The 23,089-nt window shown below is 35.3% G+C and overlaps 1 protein-coding gene across 1 annotated transcript in view; it reads right to left on the reverse strand.

The window, feature by feature from the left end:
* Positions 1-23,089, reverse strand: part of UBE2K (ubiquitin conjugating enzyme E2 K) — a 69,799-nt gene that overhangs the window by 17,768 nt on the left and 28,942 nt on the right. The window contains exons 2-3 of the mRNA XM_028088057.2: positions 8,298-8,391; positions 4,010-4,068 (exon numbers count right to left, since the gene is read on the reverse strand). Of these exons, the coding sequence (XP_027943858.1) occupies positions 4,010-4,068; positions 8,298-8,391 (153 nt within the window). The remainder of the gene's footprint in view (positions 1-4,009; positions 4,069-8,297; positions 8,392-23,089) is intronic.

Below are 23,089 nucleotides of genomic sequence, written 5' to 3' on the forward strand. Positions count from 1 at the left end.
TACTTCATTTGTTTTTATAACCAAAAAATATTCCATGGTATGAATGTGCCACATTTTATTTATCCATTCAGTAAATGGGCATTTATGTCATTTCTACTTTTTGGCCATTATGAATAGTGCTGGTATGAACATTTGTGTACAAGTTGTTGTGTGGACATGTTTTCATTTCTACTGGGTAGGTACCTAGAAGTAGAATTGATAGGTCATAAGGTTAACTCTATGTTTACCATTTTGACCAAACTATGTTCCAAAGCAGCTCCAACATCTTAATTCTCACCAGCAATGAATGAGAATTTCAATTTATACAGGAAATATTAAGTGTCAATGCTGTACTTTCAAATGATGTCACAGAAGGAAGCCATCAGGCTACTTCAAGAAGGGATTTTTAGAGTGGTAGCATTAACCAGTATAATATTTACATAGTGCTTATTCTGTGTAGGCACAGTTATGTAAGTATTACTCTATCTCAGGTACCATGAATTATATAATACACCATTACTTTATGTACCCTGAGAAAGAAAAAAACTCTGCCAATTAAATTATGACATGTCATCAACGAAAGGTATATCTTAATTTCAGAGATATTAAATATGTGAAAAAGGGGCGCCTGCCAGTTAGGCATCTGCCTTCAGCTTGGGTCATGATCCTGGGGGTCCTGGGATCGAGCACCAAATCCAGCTCCCTGCTCCTCGGGGAATCTGCTTCTCCTTCTGCCCCTCCCCCTGCTTGTGCTCTCTCAGTCTCTCTCTGTCTCTCTCTCTCAAAAAAAAAAAAAAAAAAAAAAACTTTAAAAAAATGTGAAAATATGTTTCTGAGAATTATTACAATAATTTGTACATGGATTAATGCCTTTAATCTTTATAATCCTACGTGAGGATTTTATAAATGAGGCAACTAGGGCACACAGCTTGCCTAAAATCATAAAGCCTAAAATTATAAAACTGGCTGGCTCAGTTAGAGCATGTAGCTCTTGATTTTGGGATAGTAAATTTGAGCCCCACATTGGGCAGAGACTACTAGGAAAAAAAAAATTATAAAGCCAGTTAAATGGCTGAGGTGGATTTGAACTTTGGTGGACTGCTCTTATTCTTGGTGGAGTCATATTCACTGTTTTAGAGATTATGCCCTCATTCCTTCCTCATATCAGGTTCAAAAAAGTAGAGCACACTGAGCCTTATGGGATTCGGGTTCCATTTAACCTCTAAGCCTCAGGTCCTTCATTTATTAGAACGGTTAAGATTGTTTCAGGAAAGGCATATAAAATTCTTAGCACAAACCAAGTGACAGCTGCTACTGCCATTATTTAATAGTAAAAAAATGTAGTGGCTGAAAGCAGTCTCTTTTGAGGTCTTTCCTTCTCCTTATTTCCATTAAAAATTTTTTCTAGGCTAAGAGGGCATCCTTAACCTTTAAACATTTAAAATCTTCTTTTGTTAAATTCATAGTACTCAACAATTAAAGTATCCTCAAGCATGTATTCATTCCAGTGATACCATTAAAACCTAGACTGAATCCAGTGGAGGGTAACCAGGATGAGGATGAAAATTAAATCACAGATCTAAGATGACGGCTTAATAATAGAGGTCATCTCTAAATGGTCATATTGAAAAAATTTTTTTTTTTTATAATTCACTATGTAACTTTCTCAAATATCTACAAAAAGCACAAACTACCTTTCTAAAGAAATGTTTATTTATTTTAGAAAAGAGAGACAGCATGAGGGGGAGTGGCAGAGGAAGAGAGAATCTCAAGCAGGCTCCATGCCCAGTGCGGAGCCCAACGCAAGGCTTGATCTCACAACCCTGAAATCATGACCTGAGCCAAAATCAAGAACTGGATGCTTAACCGACTGAGCCACCCAGGCGCCCCCAAATTACTCTATATAATAGAGAAAAAAAATTAAGGAAAAAAGGAATCAACCAGCTTAAAAGGTAGAAACAGCCAAAATGTCCCTTGAAGGTTGAATGGATAATGTGGCATATATGAACAAGGGAACACTATTTAACCTTAAAAAGGAATAAAATTCAGATATATGCTGAAATATGAATGAACCTTGAAGACATTATGCTAAGTGAAATAAATCAGATACAAAAGGACAAACATGGTGTGATTCCACTTAATTGAGGTACCTTAATCAAATTCATACAAAGAAAGAAGAACAATGGTTACGGGAGCTGGGGGCATGAGGTAATGGGGAGTTACTGTTTAACAGGTAAGAAGAAGTAGTTCTGGAGATGGATAAAGGTGATGATTGCACAACATGACTATTTAATATCACTGAATTGCACACTTAGAAATGGTTAAAATGGTAAATTTTATGTTATGTGTAATTTATAACAATTTAAAAGAATCAAGTGGGCATATCAGAAAATAGATGTACATAAGATACAGAATAAGAGACACCCCAAACCAGTAGGTGATCCCAATGCACCCTGGAACTTCCATTACTATGTCTGTTCTTAAATGGGAACAACCAACAGGCTGAATGAATTCCAGAACATTTTCCGAGTGACTGCTATCATATGCTCAAGGACTCAAGGAGCCACAGAAAAGACAAAGATGTATTAAGACAAGGTCCTTCACCTCAGGGGCATAAAAGCTAGTGAAAGATACATACCCCAAATAATACATTAATTGGTACTGTATTTGTGTTGGAACTATAGCTGACCCTTAAATGACATGGGTTTGAACTGCACTGGTCAATTTATATGTGGATTTTTTCTGATAAATACAGTATAGTACTTTAAGTATATTTTCTTTTTATGATTTTAATATTTTTTCTCCAGCTTTATTGAAAGAATACAGTATTTAATACAAATATGAAATATGTGTAAATCGACTTTGTTATTGGTAAGGTTTCGGTAGGCTGGCTGACAAGGCTATTAAGTTTTTGGGGAGTCAAGAGATATGTGGATTTTCGACTGCACAAGGAGTCAGTGTACCTAACTCCCACATTGTTCAGAGGGTCAACTGTGTATAAATTATATAAAATGCTATTGAAAGAGTAGAGGAACAATTTGATAGATACAGCTTAATGTAAAAGGTGATATACTTTACCTAGACCTCAAAAAAAAACCCTAGAATTTTAAATGATACAGATAATGATCTGTGAAAATGACAGAAAAGTACAAAATAATAATCACCATCTATAAACAGCAAATAATCTAGGTTGGAAAATGAGACCCATGTTGAGGGTAAAGGTGGTAGAAAATCAGGATGGAAAAGACAATTGGGGTTAGGCTGTAGGAGGTTTTAAATGCTCAGCTAAGGAGTTTAGACTTTATTAACAAAGAAAGAAAAGAAACATCAAAACTGCACTTTAGGAAGATTTACAGAACAGAATTGCAAAGAATGAATAAGAGGGGCAAACATGGATTAAATAATAGGCAAAACAGGAAAGTAATAAAGCTGAATGCCTAAACTAAAGCGGTAATAGCAAAAGTAAAGACAAATGAAGCTATTCAGTGAAAAAATAAGTTTAAGTTAGTTCCCTTTGTTATACACGACCTAGGGCATTCCATTTCCTCTTTTAATATTCATCAGTTGCAATTATTTGTTCATAATTTTTTTTTTCTGCTAGAATGTGAGCTAGAAAGCAAGGGTAGTATAAGTCTTATTTATTGCTACATTGGCACTCAAATTAACTATTGAATGATATTCAGAATAGACTCTTCCCTAAAACAAAACAAAACAAAACAAAACAAAACTTCTTTGAGGCAAGTAAGAATCTGTTGGGTTCTCTAAATTTGGGAACACTGCAAATTTTTCCAGACCCAGAATTTAAGCCATTGGCAAATGAAAATCCTATTCCTGTCTAAAGCCATTACTAGCTGCCTCTGAGTAAGCTTGCTTTTCATTCTAATTCCAGAAGCAAACCATTTGCCATTACCTGAAATCTTCTCCATACTAAATTTATGCAGACAACTCAACAACCTTACTAAGCACTAAAATATAAATTAAATGGGGAAAAAATTTAGAAGTTCATGCACAAAAAATAGGCTTACAATACCTTAGGGGGATTAAATGGATATGTTTCTGGTATTTTTATCTCTAGCTGATATCTTCCTCCTAAAAAATGGGGAAAACAGAAAGTTAAGAATGCTGCTCACCTCAAATATTTGAAGCCAAATATAGTGACATAACTTTTCAAAACATGTACTATTTTATATTCAATTACAACAAATTCATTTTAAAGTTGAAACCCAAAAAGGAAATAAAACACTAGTTAATTGAAAGGTTATTTAAAACATATAAAATAGCCATTTTATACAACTATATTAGTTTATCAGTGAATAGCTGAGCTAGAGATAGACGAATACATTAAATCCAAAGACAATCTAATGCTTCATTGGGACAGTTAAGTAATACAGATCCCGTCCCCTTTTGTTTCCTCTAGTCCACACTGAGAAGAGTTGCTAAATAACAGAAAATATGGAAAAAAAAAAAAAGGCAAAAGAAGGCAAGGAGGTATAAGGGCATAGATGGTACAAAGAAAAAGGACATATGGTTATGTCATAAACTGAAAAAATCTACTTCTAGCTGGTTCTCTCAAATGCAAAAATGCCCCAAACTTTTAACTCGTGCCCTAATGAAAGGCCAACACCTCTTGTTAAAATTTTTAAAAATAAAATTCAACAGGTAGGCATAAAGACAAAAAACTATCCACTTCCTCTCAATAGGTATACAAAAGGAAACACTTTACAAGAGGTTGTTCTAACCAGTACTATGTAAACAGAACACAACATTCTTGTTTTGAAGTCATCTTGAGCAACTAGCAGGCAAATACATATTTTTAAAAAGTTTATCTAGCTTCCCATAACTGAGTAATTCAAGGGGAAAGTAACTGCCATTCAGGAAACTCTGAAGGGGGAAGTCTTCCACTGGATGAGAGGGTGAATTTGAATCCTAACTTCAAGGAACCTTCCAATCCTAAGATATTATGATCCATTTAACACAGAATACACACTATTCCAAAACGTAACAAATAAAACTGTACTACTGAAATACATATGAAACTGTCTAGCATTCGCTTCAAAATAATGAAGGGATGGATTAGATCAAAGACTGGCCCTAAGCTGACAGTTTATTAAAGCTGGATGGTAAGTACACCAAAGATTCATTGTACCATTTGTCTTCTGTATATACCTAAAACTTTTCATAATAAAAGCAAAATAAAGTAAAAACTATGCACTAGCATTATTAACTTCAAAATTTCATAATTCAATTCTCAGTATATCCTGGATTCTCTCAAATCCACCTCCCTCCGTTGTCAGGAACAGATGAATGTGGGGAGAAAAACAAAAGAGCAATTCACTTGGTACCACTTTCTTCAAGCCCTTTCTGGTTCCATTTCTTCTTTTCTTGCTAATTCTTTTTAATGGCATCCTATAGTGACTGATGGAGGAGTTGAACTAGATGCCTGAATCACAGAGCATTCGGCACCAGTGAAATCAACAAAAAAGAAAGTAGTCAAAACAAAAGAAACAAGATAGGTAAGAGGATAGTGAGAAAATCCTGTTTACAGACAGACCTGTTTTTGTTTAGAGTGATAAATGCCAGCTTCAAATAAGTATAATAAATTTGGCCTGAGTAATATGTAGGTTCTTTCTCCTTCCTAAGAATCTTACTTTTTCTGATAAAGTCTAGATTACTGTTTCTATAATTGTTCATATAAAGCTCTTCCTTCTTGGATGTCCAAAACAATTTCTTAGGAGCAGTGTGAGAGCCCAGAAATACTATATAAATAATGCTGGCCCCTAGAGTCCCCCCCAACCCTATTTTTACTCCACATGCTATTAATATGCTTTCTTGCCTTATTATCTGACAACTTGCAATATATAACCACCATAACATTAACCATAGCATTATTTGATGTGTGTATATATATATACACACATGCATATATATATATATACACATACACATCAGAGCAACACAACTAAGCTTTATGATAACTACATTATTCATATAAGTTTTCACCACAAATAATTTCTTCTTAAAGAATAGCTTTTTAATGTTAAAAATTTATAATCTTCATTAACTTCATCTAAAAAGAAGATGGGGAAGGGATGAGATTTTTAAAAATATCAACAATTATTCCATAAATTCAAAACAACTCTTAGGAAGAAAGGCTCAAGAACTAAACTGTTCCTTTGCACTATTACACTAAAAGAAGAAAATGGAGTTAAGTAACACATGCAATATGGTTAATTTTTCCATGGGCATTCTACTTTTCAATCTGATTACTTTTAACACAACGTAGTTTCCTCATTAATGATTATAAACAGTTTAACATTCTACATGGAAACACCTGCCTTAGTTACTGAGATTTAAAAACAAAAACTCTCAAAAACTAGCAAGAGCCCTGCAATAAATATTATCAAAATACTTCTCATATTCTTGTTTCCAAAAAGTATCTTAGTTTATGCCCTTGAATAGTGCTTTTCCTAAATAAAATGAACAACTTCTCTTCAACAGTTTTAAGATAAAAAGGACAATTTATACCCAAAAAGCATATTAAAACTAGTCTTATCAGAACAACCAAAAACTAGTATTATGAAACATTAATATCTCATTTAGTGGCAGCAGCAGAAACACTTAAATATGACCAAACTTGTTTCCAATTAATAAATATGGTATATTTATAACTTAATTATCCTACCAATGAGTACTATCCAATTTTTAAAAATTCACCTACTTTTATTAAGGGTTGCTAAGAAGGTAATGAACATTCTGCCTATCTAACTTAGTTCAGGAGGTGTCTTGTTTATAAATATCAGTCTGCTGGAAGAGTTCTAGAATGATAATGCTACTGCCATACTGTCTTTTAAAAATATATCCGAGCAACCTAAAAAAGATTCAAGAGTATTTATAATGCCTGCCTTTAAGAAGCAGCTAGTGTATCATTCCATACAATATCTACTATTAAGACAAGAACTTGATTTTTATAAGGTAACTAAAGATCTTTTTTCCATCTAATGACTGTCAAAAGGACTAAATGAACAGCATCCATGAAAGCATCCAGACAAGGCCTGGCATATAGGAGGCACTCAATAAACAATACAAAATAAAATAATGTCAAGAAATGGCTCATATTAACTATAAAACAGGAAATAAAATTTTATCATTTAAAATTTGGTAGGATATGCTAAAGACATTCTAGGGTCTTTAAAAATTTAAACGAAAACAAAGATATTCTAGAATATTGGATTTTTCTGATGACTTTGGGTTAACTGTTCATTAAGGAATTATAAAACCACCTCATTCAAAGTAGACATAACCACCACTTCCAATATTCAGTCGATCCTCATTTATTTAAAAGCAGAAAGTAATTAATTAGAAACGTTGGCTTTGAAGTCAAAGGCTATTAGGATTCAAATCCCAGCTGGGCCACTTAGATGTGTGACCTTAAACCAGGTACTTAATTTCTCTGAGCTTAAGTTTCCTCATTCTATGAAACAGTGATAACTACTTACCTCATAAGATTTGTTGTAAGGATTAAATGAGAAAATACATGTAAAGTTCTAAAAGTAAGAACTCAATAAATGCTACTACTACTACTACAAATTCGGTTATGATTTCTACCAAGCATGCATTTGAATGCCTATTATATGCAAGAACCTTGGTTATGCTACATAACCCAAATTTACAATAATATTCATTACTGAAGATTTGCCTGATGAGGAAATAAAAAGCTATAAAAAGCTTCTTTCTTTTTCTTACCACCCAATTCCATAGTCTAAAGTTGGCTACAGACTTAGTTTGTGAAAACAAAGTTCAGCAAAGTTGCCTCTTTTCTTTTCTGTCTTGAAATGATACTCAAAGCTTTCCTGAATAAAGAAAATTAAATATTTGCTATACAGCCTGTGTGAAGACTCATGAATGAATGCAATACTTAATGACAAACAGGGGAGAGGAGCTTTTTTAAAAAAAAATAAATATTTTGTCAGAAATTTAAGGCAAGGTTTGTTATAAATACCATATGAAGGGTAACTGAGCATCTATAGTCCATATCTTAAAGGCTTAACATGCTAGATGTTTTCTACTGTTAAATTCTAACCTATACAAATTGTAACGGCTCTACTAAATCTATGTTGGGGAAAGAAAAAAATCAGCTAAAATTCAGTAAGAAAAATCAGTCTATATAAATATCTAAATTTATTATTTAAATGTTGTAATATCCTAAGCCAAATGAAGTTAACTTCCATGTAACTTATAGATGCTTAAGATTATTCTGATTTAATGTTTCAGATAAGTTCTAATACGCACAATATTTTGATACAGAAAAAAGTACTTGCCTTCATATGGTGTGTCTGGAGGTCCTGCTATTTCTCCTCTTAATTCTGTAAAATTCTCATCTACAAGATCTACTTTAATTTGATTTTTGCTTGTCTTAAAAATAAACAGAAAATAAATGTTAGTTATATCAGCAAGAAAAAAGCCTATTTTAAAGTATTATCTATAAAAAAATTTGAAACCCCCTCTTTAATAAACTTGATTATCTGCTCTACTAAAAATAATAGCCTGTCCTTTTCTGGGATTTAATTAGCCAGTTTTAAGAATATTTAAAACCAAAAAAACTAACAAATTTTCACTTCTTTTTAATGAAATAAAACCACTTTGAGCAACAGTACAATGGCTTGTTAACATTACTGGAATGTTTAGAGAAAAATAGCAGACACCTATTTTATATTTGCCAACTTCATATATGTTAGGTCCAAAGTGATAAGTCTATTATTCATCTGTAGATGAACACTGCTATACTATACCCCCAGGTTACATGGGTTCTATCCATATAAACAGAAAACTCAGGGTCATTAAAAGCCATGTAGGGTATAAACTCTCACTTAAACTAACCCCAACAACTCTAGATGTTTAGGTTAACTGAAATACTATTCCATCCACTCAGATGGTGAAAACTCTAAGCATCTAATTCTCCTTTCCATGAAAATTCTTGAAGCCTAAAATGCCTCACTAGAATCATCTAATGCCTTCAATTTCTTTTTAGGTTGCTTAGTTTAACCAAAGCTAAACTGCTTAGTTTACTTCAGTGGCAGCTACCTACTTTTCAAAACAGACTGTTATTTTAAATTTATCTACATCTATTTATTTTGCACATTACATTTCTCAAAGTCCTTTCATATCTATAGTATCATTTCAATTTCTCAAACCATTCTGAGTTAACGGTGACCTTAAATGATTCAGAAAACCCTCCAGGGGGATTCACATTAATGTTCAAAAGTACCTGTCTGCAAACAAGCTCTCCACTTATATTTTGTAATCTTCAGTAATACCTTACTGGTCTAAGTTCCTAATACGGTAAACTTTCTCTTTTTCTCAATTGTTAAAAACATAAATCCTTAATATACAAGTTATGTTTTCATTTTTTTGGCTAGAATTTCATATTTCTACCTAAGTAACACAACATATCCACTCCTACAAAAAAAGCCTTGCAAGAGATCAATAGTAAATTTTTTGCTTTCAAACCTACCTTTTTAAGCATGTTTAGGATGAACAATGTAAGAATTACTGTTTTAAGGTCCATGGCTTCCTCCCCCAACCTCCAACAAGTAGATACCTATTGTTACCCTTTTTCTGTACTAAGCAGTTTGTAGTAATACAGAATAAGTACTGAAAAAATATACAACTTAAAACCCAAATTTTAAAGATTTCATATGACTTCTAATTAATCTTATCTTTTATAACAATAACATAAGATTAAAAAACTTTATGCATTTAAAAAACCTTCTAATTAGTAGGTTTATTTCATAACTTTTTTCTATAAATTTACCTTTGGGATTAATATATTTCATATTTTTCTGAAGTTAATTTTACCCCAAAATTAAAATTAATTACAAATATACATGGGAAACTTCTTCCTGTGCCCTAAAAAATCATTATCATCCTTAGTGATTTGCGGTGGAGGATGAAATATACAATTTTACCAACAATATAGTACTTTGTCCAGTACACACAGGAATGAATGTTAAAATGAAAATCAGAGGCACCACACTTTCACTGACCAATTTAAGAAACTGCAAGTAGAACTGTAAGACTTCCAATTCTCCTCTGAGAGTTCTAAGTAAAACAAGAGTAATCAGATCTTGCAAATCATCAATGCCTTCAAAGTTCTTTATAGCTTCCCACAATATCCCCTTTCCAAAAGGAAATATATAACCCTAAAATGTCAGGATACTAAAGGACATGATTAAAGTTTTGGGGAGGAAAAAAAGGAGGTAACAGAAATTGGAGAAGCTGCCTTCCAGATTGCCCCCAATTCTCAAGTTAGTAAAATGTTAAATAAACCATTTTATTAGTATTCCTCTGTCCTTATTTCTGTCCTCATTACCCCCAAATTATAGAGGAAAATAGATCTTTTTCTCTACAGAAAGCACATTACTAGTGTATGAAAAATGTACTAAATTAGCTAAAAAAAATACAATCACCATGATGAATCCATTATAAAGAAGCATCCTATATGGTCTAGATAGAGTAGGGTCTTTATCTGCAGATAACCAAAGATAAAAAGAAAATGGAAAGTTAAAGACAAATTTTTCACAGCTTAATTTTTCCATCACGCAACAATTATCCTTTATTATCTCCACAGTTTAACATCCAGTTACTCCACAATCCAAAATTCTGATCCCAGTGCCCAAAAAACTAACTTAAAATCCCACTCAAGAACTATAAGGAAGATATGGAAAATGGCAAAAGATGACAGTATTTAAAAAAGTATGACCTTTGAAGTCAGACAGACAGATATGAGTTGAATCCAAGCTCTGCCACTTACTTGTGGCATTAATTTAGGTAAGTCACTTAACATCTCTCAATTTTATTACTCTAAAATGAGAATACATATCTCAAATTTAAATGAGAATCTTCTAGAAAGAAGTAGCATAGCTACCCTTCCCCTAGTAATATTAATTACAAAAACCTTTGCTTTCAAAGCCCTACTTTATAAAATTTATTTCACAGCTCTGTTTCTAGTCTAAGAATGGAAATGTTATTTCTAAAAATAAATAACAAAACAATGTTTATTCATTTTAATGACCAGAAACACTAAGGCTTTTGGATGAAACCCTGCAGAATGGTGTTACCACTGTACTGCATTTTTTGTGAGGACGTCTGCAAATTTGCTTTTCTATATTTTCTTCTCCCAACTCAACTAAACACACAGTGGGACCTTTGTAGTCCTGGCTTTTCTGATATTCCTTTGTGGCTCCAATGCATTTCTAACACATAAAAGGAAAAGAGATGAATAGAAGCTACAGTTCCTAGTAAACATTTTTAAAATGAACTATTAAAACATAACAAAGTATGCAAAATAGCACATAATGTTAAATCTTATCTGGATGTGGTAAAATTAGCATTACTGCTAATAAGCAATAGTGCAGAATTTAAAGCAATTCTAATAGATTTCCAAGGCCAAGTCTCTTGGTGAATTGATATCATCATCACAAAATTTGTCCAAATAATTCCTGGAGTCTACTATATGCCAGCAAGAAATCTCAAGTGTTAATGAACAAAACTAAGTCCCTGCCCACTTGGAGCTTACATTCTAGTGAGAAAAACTAAAAACTGAAAGATTTTATCATAAAAGCTCTAAGTACATTGTATTTAACTTGTTTAAACTAACATGTGACCTCAAGCAAGTTAATTAATCACTCTGAACCTCAGTTTCAACCTCTGTCAACTGGGAATTATAATTTAATGAATTAATACAATATATAAAACAATGTCTGCCACAAAGTAAATGATGAATGTATAGTAGTCATTTAACATTGTAACATGTTGACTTTTGACAATGATGTAGGAGCAGAAAACTTCCACCTAAAGCAAATATTGCATTTTGAGAACCACTTGTCACATTACTGTCGCTTGTATTTATCCCGAAAATTTATTCTAAAACAAAATTTCAATCTAAATTTCAGATAGACAAATATAACTCTAAATTACCCCTAAAGTTATAGATCATTCTCATAGGCTATAAAGAAACTATTAGTTTGTTTCCTAGTCAAATCACAACTACCAAAGTTTAGGGGCACTATTTATCAGTATCGTGCAAATAAATGTGAAATTCACTTCCACCTAATTTGCTGGAAACGAGGCTTAAAAGGTTTAAGAGTTGCCATTATTTTCCCCTAACTTAATATGAATGACTTATTTTCCCCTACTATTCTAAGGCTGCCCAAGTAAGAAAAATTTTCACTTTCCAAGCAGTTATTAAGTAAAAACAATTCTGAAGCTTGGGGCATGTCACATACCCAAAGCAGGCTGACATAGAAACTAAGAGACCAGAAAGGAACTGAAGCCATGGGAACATTTATGACCCTTACTAAATACAAGTCCTAGATCAGTGCTGTCCAACAGATATATAACAATGTAAGCCACAGGACTCCTGGGTGGCTCAGTGGGTTAAGTGTCTGCCTTCGGCTGGGGTCGTGATCCCAGGATCCTGGCTCAGCGGAGAGTCAGCTTCGCCCTCTGCCCCTCCCCTCGTCCCACTCATGCTCTCTCTCACTCTATCCCGCAAAAATAAATAAATAAAATCTTTTAAAAAATGTAAGCCACAAATGCACTTTAAAATTTTCTAGTAATCACATTAAAAAGAGTGAAGGTAGAGAATTAACTTTAAATTTATCTCCTATATATAAAATTATCATTTTAACATGTAATCAAAATAAAAATGAGATATTTTCATTTAAAAAAAAAAAGTGTCTTCAAAATCCAATGTTTAATTTACAAATCACATGCACATTTCAATTTGGACTGCCCACATTTCAAGTGTTCAAAAGCCACATGTGATAGTCAAATCCACAGATACAGAAAGTAAATTATTGAGGGGTGCCTGGGTGGCTCAGTCGTTAAGCATCTGCCTTTGGCTCAGGTCATGATCCCAGGATCCTGGGATCGAGCCCCGCATCGGGCTCCCTGCTCAGCGGGAAGCCTGCTTCTCCCTCTCCCACTCGCCCTGCTTCTGTTCCCTCTCTCTCTGTCAAATAATAAATAAATAAATAAATAATTTTTTAAAAAGTAAATTATTGGTTGTTGAGAGAGGAGAGGGAAGGGAGATGGGAAGGATCTGCTGCTAATGGGTACAAGGATTATTTTTAAGGAGATGAAATGTTAGTTTTAACAGTTGCACTGTTAAACTTTGTGATATAGTAATAACCACTGATTTGTACACTCTAAGAAGTCAAAAAACAGTTTTTAAAAACTTGAAAAAAGGTCACGTGGACAGTGGCTACAACACTGGACAAGTGCAGCTATAGAGAACCAGGAAATAACAGCTTTTCCAATTACAGCAACAGTCTATCATTAAAATTTTACTTTCTGGATTTCTGTTATCATACTTCACACAATGTATAATGCAGAATAATTAAAGTTCTGAACACATTAATCCAATGAATATTTACTGAGTACTTACTATTTACAAGGCAAATAGGTATTGAGTGGTAAAACGATCAACCAGAAATGTTCTCTAACCCACCCTATCCACATATATAGAGCTTTCATTCTAAGGTATTAAACAATAAATTATACAACTTTTAAATGAACTACAGAATATCATGAGAGTAATATTTAACAAAGAGAATATATGAGAGTAATATTTAACAAAGAATATGGAGGATAAGTAGGAGCTTTTCTGAGGAAACTACCTTTAAAAGATTTACAAATGATGTCAATGATGGCATTTCAAGTCTGCCCTGTGCAAAATAGAAGCAAAAATGGTCCTGCCATGTTCAAGAATTGAAAAGCCACCAATATACACACAAAATAAAGGAGCTGAAATGAAGCAGGGAAAGTAGGCAGGAGCCAGATTATGCAGACTCATGAAGAACAATGAGAAACATTTAAAGCTGTGACTTGACAATCAAATTTGAGTCTTTTAAATAACAAACAGCTGTATAGGGAGGAAAAAATGCCTGGAGGTAGATTGAAGCAGATACAAGAGAGAAAGGTTAGGAACCCGTGACAGTAATTAGTCCATTCTGGGGGAGGGGGGGAGAAAGAAAGGAAGTCCACTTTGATGAAAAGAAGTAAATGAATTAAGAGAGATAAGAGGTAGAAGCGCCTGAGTGGCTCAGTCAGTTGAGCACCCGCCTCCTGATTTCAGCTCAGGTCATGATCTCAGGGTCATGAGATCAAGCCCCACATCAGGCTCCCTGCTCAGCTTGGATTCTGTGTATCTCTCTCCCTCTGCTCCTCCCCCTACTTGCATTCCCTCCCAAGCATGTGCTGTCTACCTCTAAAATAAATAAAAATCTTAAAAAAAGAGAGAGAGATGAAGTAAAATTTCTAGGAACAAATTATTATAAACTAAAAGTGTATGATCTCTTAAAAAGGGAACAAGGATCACTCTTATAGTTTGCTTTTCTACTGAGTGGACAATAGTGCAATAAAAAACTAAGATAAGGAAACAAAGTGAGAGGTCAGAGTTTGGGGAAGTAAAAAATAAAAACTCAGATTTGGACATGTTGAGAAGAGCTATATATGAAAATCCAAAGGGCCAAGAACATGGTTCATGGTCTAAAATTCAGGAGTGATCTGAGCTGAAGATATGATGAGCAAGACAGGAAAAACCAAGATAGTCTATTATCACTGGCACCAAAGGAAGAAAAATGTTTTAAGGAGAAAGTAGCTAACATTGCTGGCAGAATAAAAATAACAGCTAATACTTATATAACACCTTATAAGTAGTATTCTGATTTATATGTAATAACTCATTGGACCTGTTAACAATCTTATGTATCTACCAATAAAGAAATTGAGCTACAAAGAGGTCACACAGCTAATAATTAGTGAAGCCAAGTTTCAAAAATGACTCATGAGCCAAGCCATACACATTTAATTTCACTAAGATACCATCAATTACAGGATGCCCTGTTGTATGCCAGTAAGAAAAAAAAAAACAAAAACCTTTACTTACACTATGACACAATATTTTGTCATTTAGATTTTTTTAAAGGGGGGACAGAGGGAGAGAATCTTAAGCAGGCTCCACACCCAGCACAAGCCAATGTGGGGCTCAATCTCACAACGCTGAAATCATGACCTGAGGTGGATGCTTAACCAACTGAGCCACCCAGGTGCCCCTAGAACTTTTTATTTTACACTTACTCAAAGAAACTTTAGACTTTACATGTATCACCCTTAAGACTGCATAAAAAAAAAATAAGCAAAATAGTTATTTTCTTCACATTTTAAGCCCTGAATGTATGCACACACACACACACACACACACACACACACACACACACAATTTCCAGAACCATACATAAGAAACTGGCAATAATGATTCCCTTAAGGTAGTAAAACTAAGAACTATGGGAGAGCCTGGGTGGCTCCCTCAGTTAAGCATCTGCCTATGGCTCAGGTTTTGACCCTGGGGTCCTGGGATCAAGCCCTGTATCAGGCTCCCCACTCAGCGGGGGAGTCTGCCTTTCCCTCTCCCTTTGCCTCTCCCCGCCCCCGCTCACTTGCTCTTTTTCTCTCAAATACATAAATAAAATCTTAAAAACACACACACACTAAGACCTATGGATCTGGGATAGATGGGAGACTACAGTGCTGTTTGAAAATTATTATTAAAAGTCATCCCTTTTCCATTTTTTCCACTTCTGATGGGGCTATCATAAAGCTACTAAAATCAACAGCATGGTATTGGTAAGAGAAAACACACACACACCAATGGAACAGAATAGGGAGCGCAGAAATAGGCCCATACGTATACAGTCAACTTATCTTTGATAAAGGAGTAATTTGATGGGGGGAGAAACAATTATTTTCAACAAAAGTACTAGACCAACTGGACATCCACGTGCAAAATAATCTTATATTACATTTTACATTTTCTAAACTGGTAAAATTCTTAATATCCAATACTGGTAAGGTTGATAGGATACCAATAAAGCTCAGAAGCCCTTTTAAAGGCAATACAGCAAAAAGTATTAACACCATAAAATTTGTCACACTCTAACCCAGTATAACCACTCCTAGAAATTGCCTAACCAAATAATTTCATTACAGGTAGGAAAAAATATATAACCCTAACGGAAATCACTGATGAATTAAATATAATGAAAAACATTAATCTAGGGGCGCATGGGTGGCTCAGTCGGTTAAGCGGCTGCCTTCAGCTCAGGTCACGATCCTGGGGTCCTGGGGTCCTGGGATCGAGCCGCACGTCTGGCTCCCTGCTCAGCAGAGAGCCTGCTTCTCCCTCTCCCTGCCACTCTGCCTACTTGTGCTATCTCTCTGTTAAATAAATAAATAAAATCCTAAAAAAAAAAAAAGAAAAAAAGAAAAACATTAATTTAAGTATCCATTAACTGAGGGATGTCTACAAGAATTACAGTGCAATTTATTTTTTATTTATTTATTTTTTAAGATTTTATTTATTTGGGGGAGAGAGAGAGAGAGCGAGCACACATGAGATGGGGGGGGGCAGAGGGAGAAGCAGTCACCCCGCCAAGCAAAGAGCCAGATGCGGGACTCAATCCTGGGACTCCAGGATCATGACCTGAGTCGAAGGCAGTTGCTTAACCGACTGAGCCACCCAGGCACCCCACGGTGCAATTTAATAGAATACTACAAACAAAAATAAATGAGTATACTTCTGGTTTCCAATCCAACATGTAAAAACTTATAAATCATCACTCCCATCCACAGAAGAAAAAAGCTGAACTGACAATCCCTCAGAGAATTGAAGCCACAGGGCAAACTGCTGCCCCCAAAACTGCGGAGACATGATGGGCAGAAAATAAGACTCAAATTTATCAGGGCAAAAGCACACAAGCATGAACCATTACCTAGGTAGGAAAACGTAAACTGTAATTGACAAACTGCTGGAAGCACAGTGGGGATGAATTTGAGAGTGAAAAACTCTGAAGGGGCCTTCCCATTTTTGTTGAGTTTTTACCTCCAGGTTCCCTATCAGGTTTTCGCAGTGAAGGTCAGAGGAAAATGCCCTCATGCTCCTGGCAGAGAGAAGGGAAAAGAAGCCATTTTGAAATAAACCGAGATAATTCTGTTTTTCTTAACAAGGCCTGCCCTCAAGAGAAACTTTCATCAGAGCCTAACCAACTAGGGTCTTAAAATAGATCTAACCAACCTGAGGGAAGAGAAATACCCTATACCACCCTTCCAGTCTTCCAGTCTCATCGAAGTGGGGTTGGGGGAGATGACTGAGAAGCACTTCTGAAGGTCACAGCCTGCGGGGGGTAGACTCCCTAAAAGACTGGGATACCTGGGTGGCTCAGTCGATTAAGCACCTGCCTTTGGCTCAGGTCATGATCCCAGGGTCCTGGGATTGAGTCCTGAAACGGGCTCCTTGTTCAGCAGGTAACCTGCTTCTCCATCTACCTGCCGCTCCCCCTGCGTGTACACTCTCTCTGACAAATAAATAAAATCTTAAAAAAAAAAAAAAGACTGAGACCCAATTACAGGACTATAGACTGCTTCTCCTCCCCCAACCACTACATCAATAGGGCTCCTGTGTAATAACAGGGGATTACAACTCAAAGAACTGCATGTCTCAGACCTGACTTAAGATGTCTCTAAGGAGCCCCAGAGGCAACAGGGAAGACAAAAACAAGAGCATCAGAGGAGATTTTAGACTCTGGTATCTACAGCTACAGCAAACAGTATCCCTGGACAGACAGACATAAAGTCTCACACCAAAGGCCTATTTACCTCAGGTTCCTTTTACCCAGATCATGTGTGGCTTTCGCTTTCAAGAAAAAAATTATAAGACATACCAAAAAACAAAACCACAGAAAAAGACTCACATGGCAGAAATGCTAGAATTAGACTAAAAATTTAAAACTATTATTAATATGCTAAGTGCCATTATGGAAAAAGTTGACAACGTCTAAATCAAATGGGTAATGTTAGCAAAGAGATGGAAACTCTAAGAAGGAATTAAAAGAACATGCTAGAAATAATTAAAAAAAACTAACAAATGAAAAATGCCTTTGTGGGCTCATTGGTAAGTGAACGCAAACAAAAAATGAATCTGTGAGCTAGAAAAAATGTCAATAGAAACTCCAAAATCAAAAATGCAAAGGAAAAACAAATGAAAAAGACAGAATAGGCTCTCCAAAAGGTATAACATACAAGTAATGAGAATACCAGAAAAAGAAAAGAAACAAAGAAATATTTGAACCAATCATGACTAAGAATTTCCCTAAATTAATGACAATCAATCACAGATCCAAGAAATTCAGAGAATATAAAATAGAATCAATCCCCAAAAATCCATAGCTAGGAATATCATATTCAAACTGAAGAAAACCAAACACAAAGAGAAAAGCTTGAAAGAAATCAGAAGAAAAAATAAACTTTGCCAATCGAAGAGGAAAGATAAAAATTACATTGGACTTCTCTTCAGAAATCATGAAAGCAAGAAAATGGAATGTAATATTTAAAGTGTTGAAAGCAGGATCGAGTGGGTGGCTCAGTCGGTGGAGCATGTGATTCGATCTCAGGGTTGTGGGTTCAAGCCCCATGTTGGATGTGGAGACTACTTTATAAAAATAGTATTAATAAAAACAAAGTGTTGAAAGCAAAAAGCCCTACCAACCTAAAATTCTATATCCAGCAAAATTATCCTTCAGATAGGAAAGATTAAACTAAAGACTTCTCAAAAATAAAACATCTGTTGTCAGCAGACCTATCTTTTAAGAAATGTTAAAAGAAATTCTTCAGGAAGTAGGAAAATGATATACATAAAGAAAGAGCATTAGAAAAAAAATAAAGGTAAAATAAAATCTTTGATCTTTCTTACTCTTTTTGCGGGGGGAAGGAGAGTGGGGGGAAAGAGTGGGAGAAACGGCAGAGGGAGAAAGAGTCCCAAGCAGGCTCCACGCCCACCACGGAGCCTGATGCAGGGCTCAATCCCACAACCCTGAGATCATGACCTGAGCCAAAATCAAGAGTGGGATGCTTAATGGACTGAGTCACCCAGGCGCCCCTGATTTTTTTTTTATTCTTAATTGATCTAACAGATAAGAGTATGTTCAAAACAGTAACAACAAAGTATCCCCTGATTATATCTTATGGGTAAGAAATGAATGACAAACGTTACAATAGACAGGAGCGAGAAAATGTGAATTTTGTTACAAAGTACTCCCACTACCTGTGAAGTAGTATAGTGTTATTACAGAGTACTTGTGAAGTATATATGGCAAATTCAAAGGCAACTGCTAAAAAAAAAAAAAGAAAAAGCACAAATAATATGCTAAAAGGAGGAAAAAATGGAATCATATGAAATGTTCAATGAAACAAGTTAAGTCAGAAAAAGAGTGTAAGACAAAAAAGAGAAAGAACAAGGGTAACGAACAAAATACAGTAAAAAAAAAGGGGTGCCTGGGTGGCTCAGATGATTAAGCATTTGCCTTTGGTTTGGGTCATGACCTCCAGGTCCTGGGATCAAGCCTCATGTTCGGCTCCCAACTCAGTGGGGAGTCTGCTTCTCCCTCTCCCTCTCCTCCTGCTTGTGCTCTCTCTCTCAAATAAATAAAATCTTAAAAAAAAACTTAAAAAAAAATACAGTAAAAAAAAGGCAGACATTAATCCAAATATATCAACAATAATTTTAAATGTCAAGAGTCTAAATATAACAAGACATACTATTGGAGTGGATAAAGAAAAAGGTCCAACTATGTTATCTAAAAGAAACTCACTTTAAATATAAAGACAAAGACACATTAACAGTAAAGGAGATGGAAAAAACTATAAAACTAAGAAAACATAAAAGCTTCATGACAAATGGATTTGGCAATGATTTCCTGGATATGACACCAACAAAAATAAAAATAAACTGGAACTACATCAAAGTGAAAAATTCCTGTGCATCAAAGAACACAATCAACAGTAAAAAGGCACCTATGGAATGGAAGAAATTATTTACAAGTCATATATAAATGACAAGTGATTAATACCCAGGATATATAAAAGAACTCTTAAAATCAACAACAAAAAAAACAGGGATGCCTGAGTGGCTCAGTCTGTTAAGCATCTGCCTTTGGCTCACGGTCAAGTCCCGTATCATATCGGGCTCCCTGCTCAACAGGGAGCTTGTTTCTCCCTCTGCCTCTGCCTGCCGCTCCCCCTGCTTGTGCGTGCTCTCTGATAAATAAAATCTTAAAAAATCAACAAAAACCAAACCCAATTAGAATATGGGTAAAGTACTTGAGCAACCCTGTTGGGACCCCTCTTACTCTTGAAAGCTTTTTCTGTATCTTCACTTAATAAACTTCTAACACTTTACTCAAAAAAAAGGGGGGGGTAAAGTACTTAAATAGACATTTCTCCACAAGATATACAAATGGCCAACAAGCACATAAAAAGATGTTCAACATCATTACATAACTATAATTAGGGAAATGCAAATCAAAACTACAATGAGATACATGGATCTATCAGGATGCCTACTATCAAAAAAAAAAAAAACCTGAAAATAACAAGTGTTGGCATGGATATGGAGAAAATGGGACCTTGTGCATTGTTGGTGGGAATGTAAAGCAGTGCAACCACAATGGAAAACAGTATGTTGTTCATCAAAAAATTGAAAATGGAATTACCAGGTGATCAAGCAATTCTAATTTCATGTACATGCTCAAAAAGCAGGGTCTTGAATAATCTGCACACCCATTTCATGACAGCATTATTCAAGAAGAGCCAAAAGCGGGGGGGGGGGGGGCGCCTGGGTGGCTCAGTCGGTTAAGTGGCTACCTTCAGCTCAGGTCATGATCTCAGGGTCCTGGGATAGAGTCCCACATTGGGTTCCTTGTTCAGCTGGGAGCCAGCTTCTCCTCTGACCGCCGCTCCCCCTGCTTCTGCTCTGACAAATAAATAAATAAAATCTTAAAAAAAAAAAAAAGGAACAGCCAAAAGCGGGGTGCTTGGGTGACTCAGTAAGCTAAGCATCTGACTCTTGATTTTGGCTCAGGTCATGATCTCAGGGTCCTAGGGTACAGCTCCACGTTTTGAGGATTCTCTCTCCCTCTGCCCCTCCCCCCACTCTCTCTTCTCAAATAAATAAATATAAATCTTTTCTAAAAAATCCTGAAAGTATGTATGAGCTTAACAATGGAGTTTCAGGGGTGCCTGGGTGGCTCAGTCCGTTAAGCATCCAACTCTTGAATTCGGCTTTGTGAGATCTCAGGGTTGTGAGATCAACCCCACATCAGACCCCATACTCAAGGGGAGTCTGCTTAAGATTCTCTCTCTCACCCTGGCCACCTGGGTGGCTCAGTCAGTTAAGCGGCTGCCTTTGGCTCGGGTCATAATCTCAGGGTCCTGGGATGGGAGCCCCATGTCGTGTTCCCCACTCAGCAGGGAGTCTGCTTCGCCCTCTCCCTCTGCTGCTCCCCATCTCACATGTGCGCGCGCTCTCTCTCAAATAAAATCTTAAAAAAAAAAAAAGATTCTCTCTCTCCCTCTCCCCCCTCAAAAATAAACAAACCTTAAGAACAAAAAAACATGGAGCTTCAAAATACATGAGGCAGTAACAATAAAACTATGAGAAACAGATGAATCCACTACTATAGTCAGACTTCAACATCCCTCTACCACTATATCTCTATTTGACAAATCCAGCACACGTAGATGGACTGACTGATCAGCAAACACCAAACTGAATCTAATGTACATCTATAGACTACTTCATCCAACAGGAGAATATACACTCTTCTCAAGCTCAAAGAGAACAATGACTAGACCATACTTTGGCCCATAAAACACAAATTCAAAAGAACAGGAATCATACAACATATACTTTCAAACCACAATGGAATTACACTGGAAATCAGGGGCACCTGGCTGGCTCAGTCGGTAGAGCATGCAACTTTTGATCTCAGCTTTGTGAGTTCAAGCCCCACACTGGGTGTAGAGATTACTTAAAAATAAAATCTCTTAAAAATAAATAAAAATAAACTAGAAATCAATGACAGGAAGATAGCTAGAAAACCTCAAAACACTTGGGATATTAAACAACACACTTCTAAATAACACATAGGTCGAAGAATACATCTTAATGGAAATCTTAAAATATTTTGAACTAAATGAAAACAAAAAGACAACATCAAAATTTGCAGGAGATGATAAAAATAGTGCTTTGAGGGAGATACATGTTGAATGCATATATTAGAAAAAAGTCAAAATTAATATGAAATGAGAAAGAGAACAACAAAGTAAGGAAAAGGAGTAATTTAAAAGCTGAAGCAATGAAACTGAAAACAATGAAATTGAAATCAATGAAACTGAAAAGAAATATACAGAAAAGTATATTTTGCCATATATACTTAACAAAGAACCAAAAATTGGTTCTTTGAAACAATCAAGTAAATTGATAAACTCTAGACAGATTAAGAAAAAAGAGAAAAGACACAAATTACTAAATATCAGAAATGAGAGACCCATCTCCACTAATCCCATCGACATTAAAAGGATAAAGTAATATTGCAAACAACTCTATGCTCAAAAATTTGATAACCTAGATAAAGTGAATTGATTCCTTGAAAGACACAATCTGCCAAAATTCAACAAAGATAGAGTATCTGAATAGGATTATATGTATTAAGGAAACTGAATCAATAACTTTACAAAACAAAGAACATCAGCCCCAGATAGTGTCAATGATGAATTCTACCAAACATTTACGGAAGAAATTACACCAATTCTCTACCGCTTATAACCTCTTTCGCAAGGTAGAAGCAAAGCAAGAAGTATTTCCTAACTCATTCTATGAGGCCAGTGTTACCCTAATACCAAAAGCAGAAAAATGACAAGTACAGACCAGTTATCTCTCATGAACATGTATGCAAAAATCCTCGAAAAAATATTAGCAAATTTACTCCAACAATGAATGAAAAGAATTATACAGTTACCCTTGAACAACAAGGGGGTCAGGGGTGCCGATGCCCTGTACAGTTGGAAATCTGCATGTAACTTTTGATTCCCCAAAAACTTAAGTACTAACAGCCCACTACTGACCAGAAGCCTTACTGATAACATAAACAATTAACACATATGTTGTATGTTACATGTATTAATACTGTATTCTTACAATAAAGTAAGCTAGAGA

The sequence above is a fragment of the Eumetopias jubatus genome, unplaced genomic scaffold, assembly GCF_037043125.1.
Source record: "Eumetopias jubatus isolate StellerSeaLion01/CBP00866 unplaced genomic scaffold, mEumJub1_p1.0 scaffold_2, whole genome shotgun sequence".
NCBI classification, from domain to species: domain Eukaryota; kingdom Metazoa; phylum Chordata; class Mammalia; order Carnivora; family Otariidae; genus Eumetopias; species Eumetopias jubatus.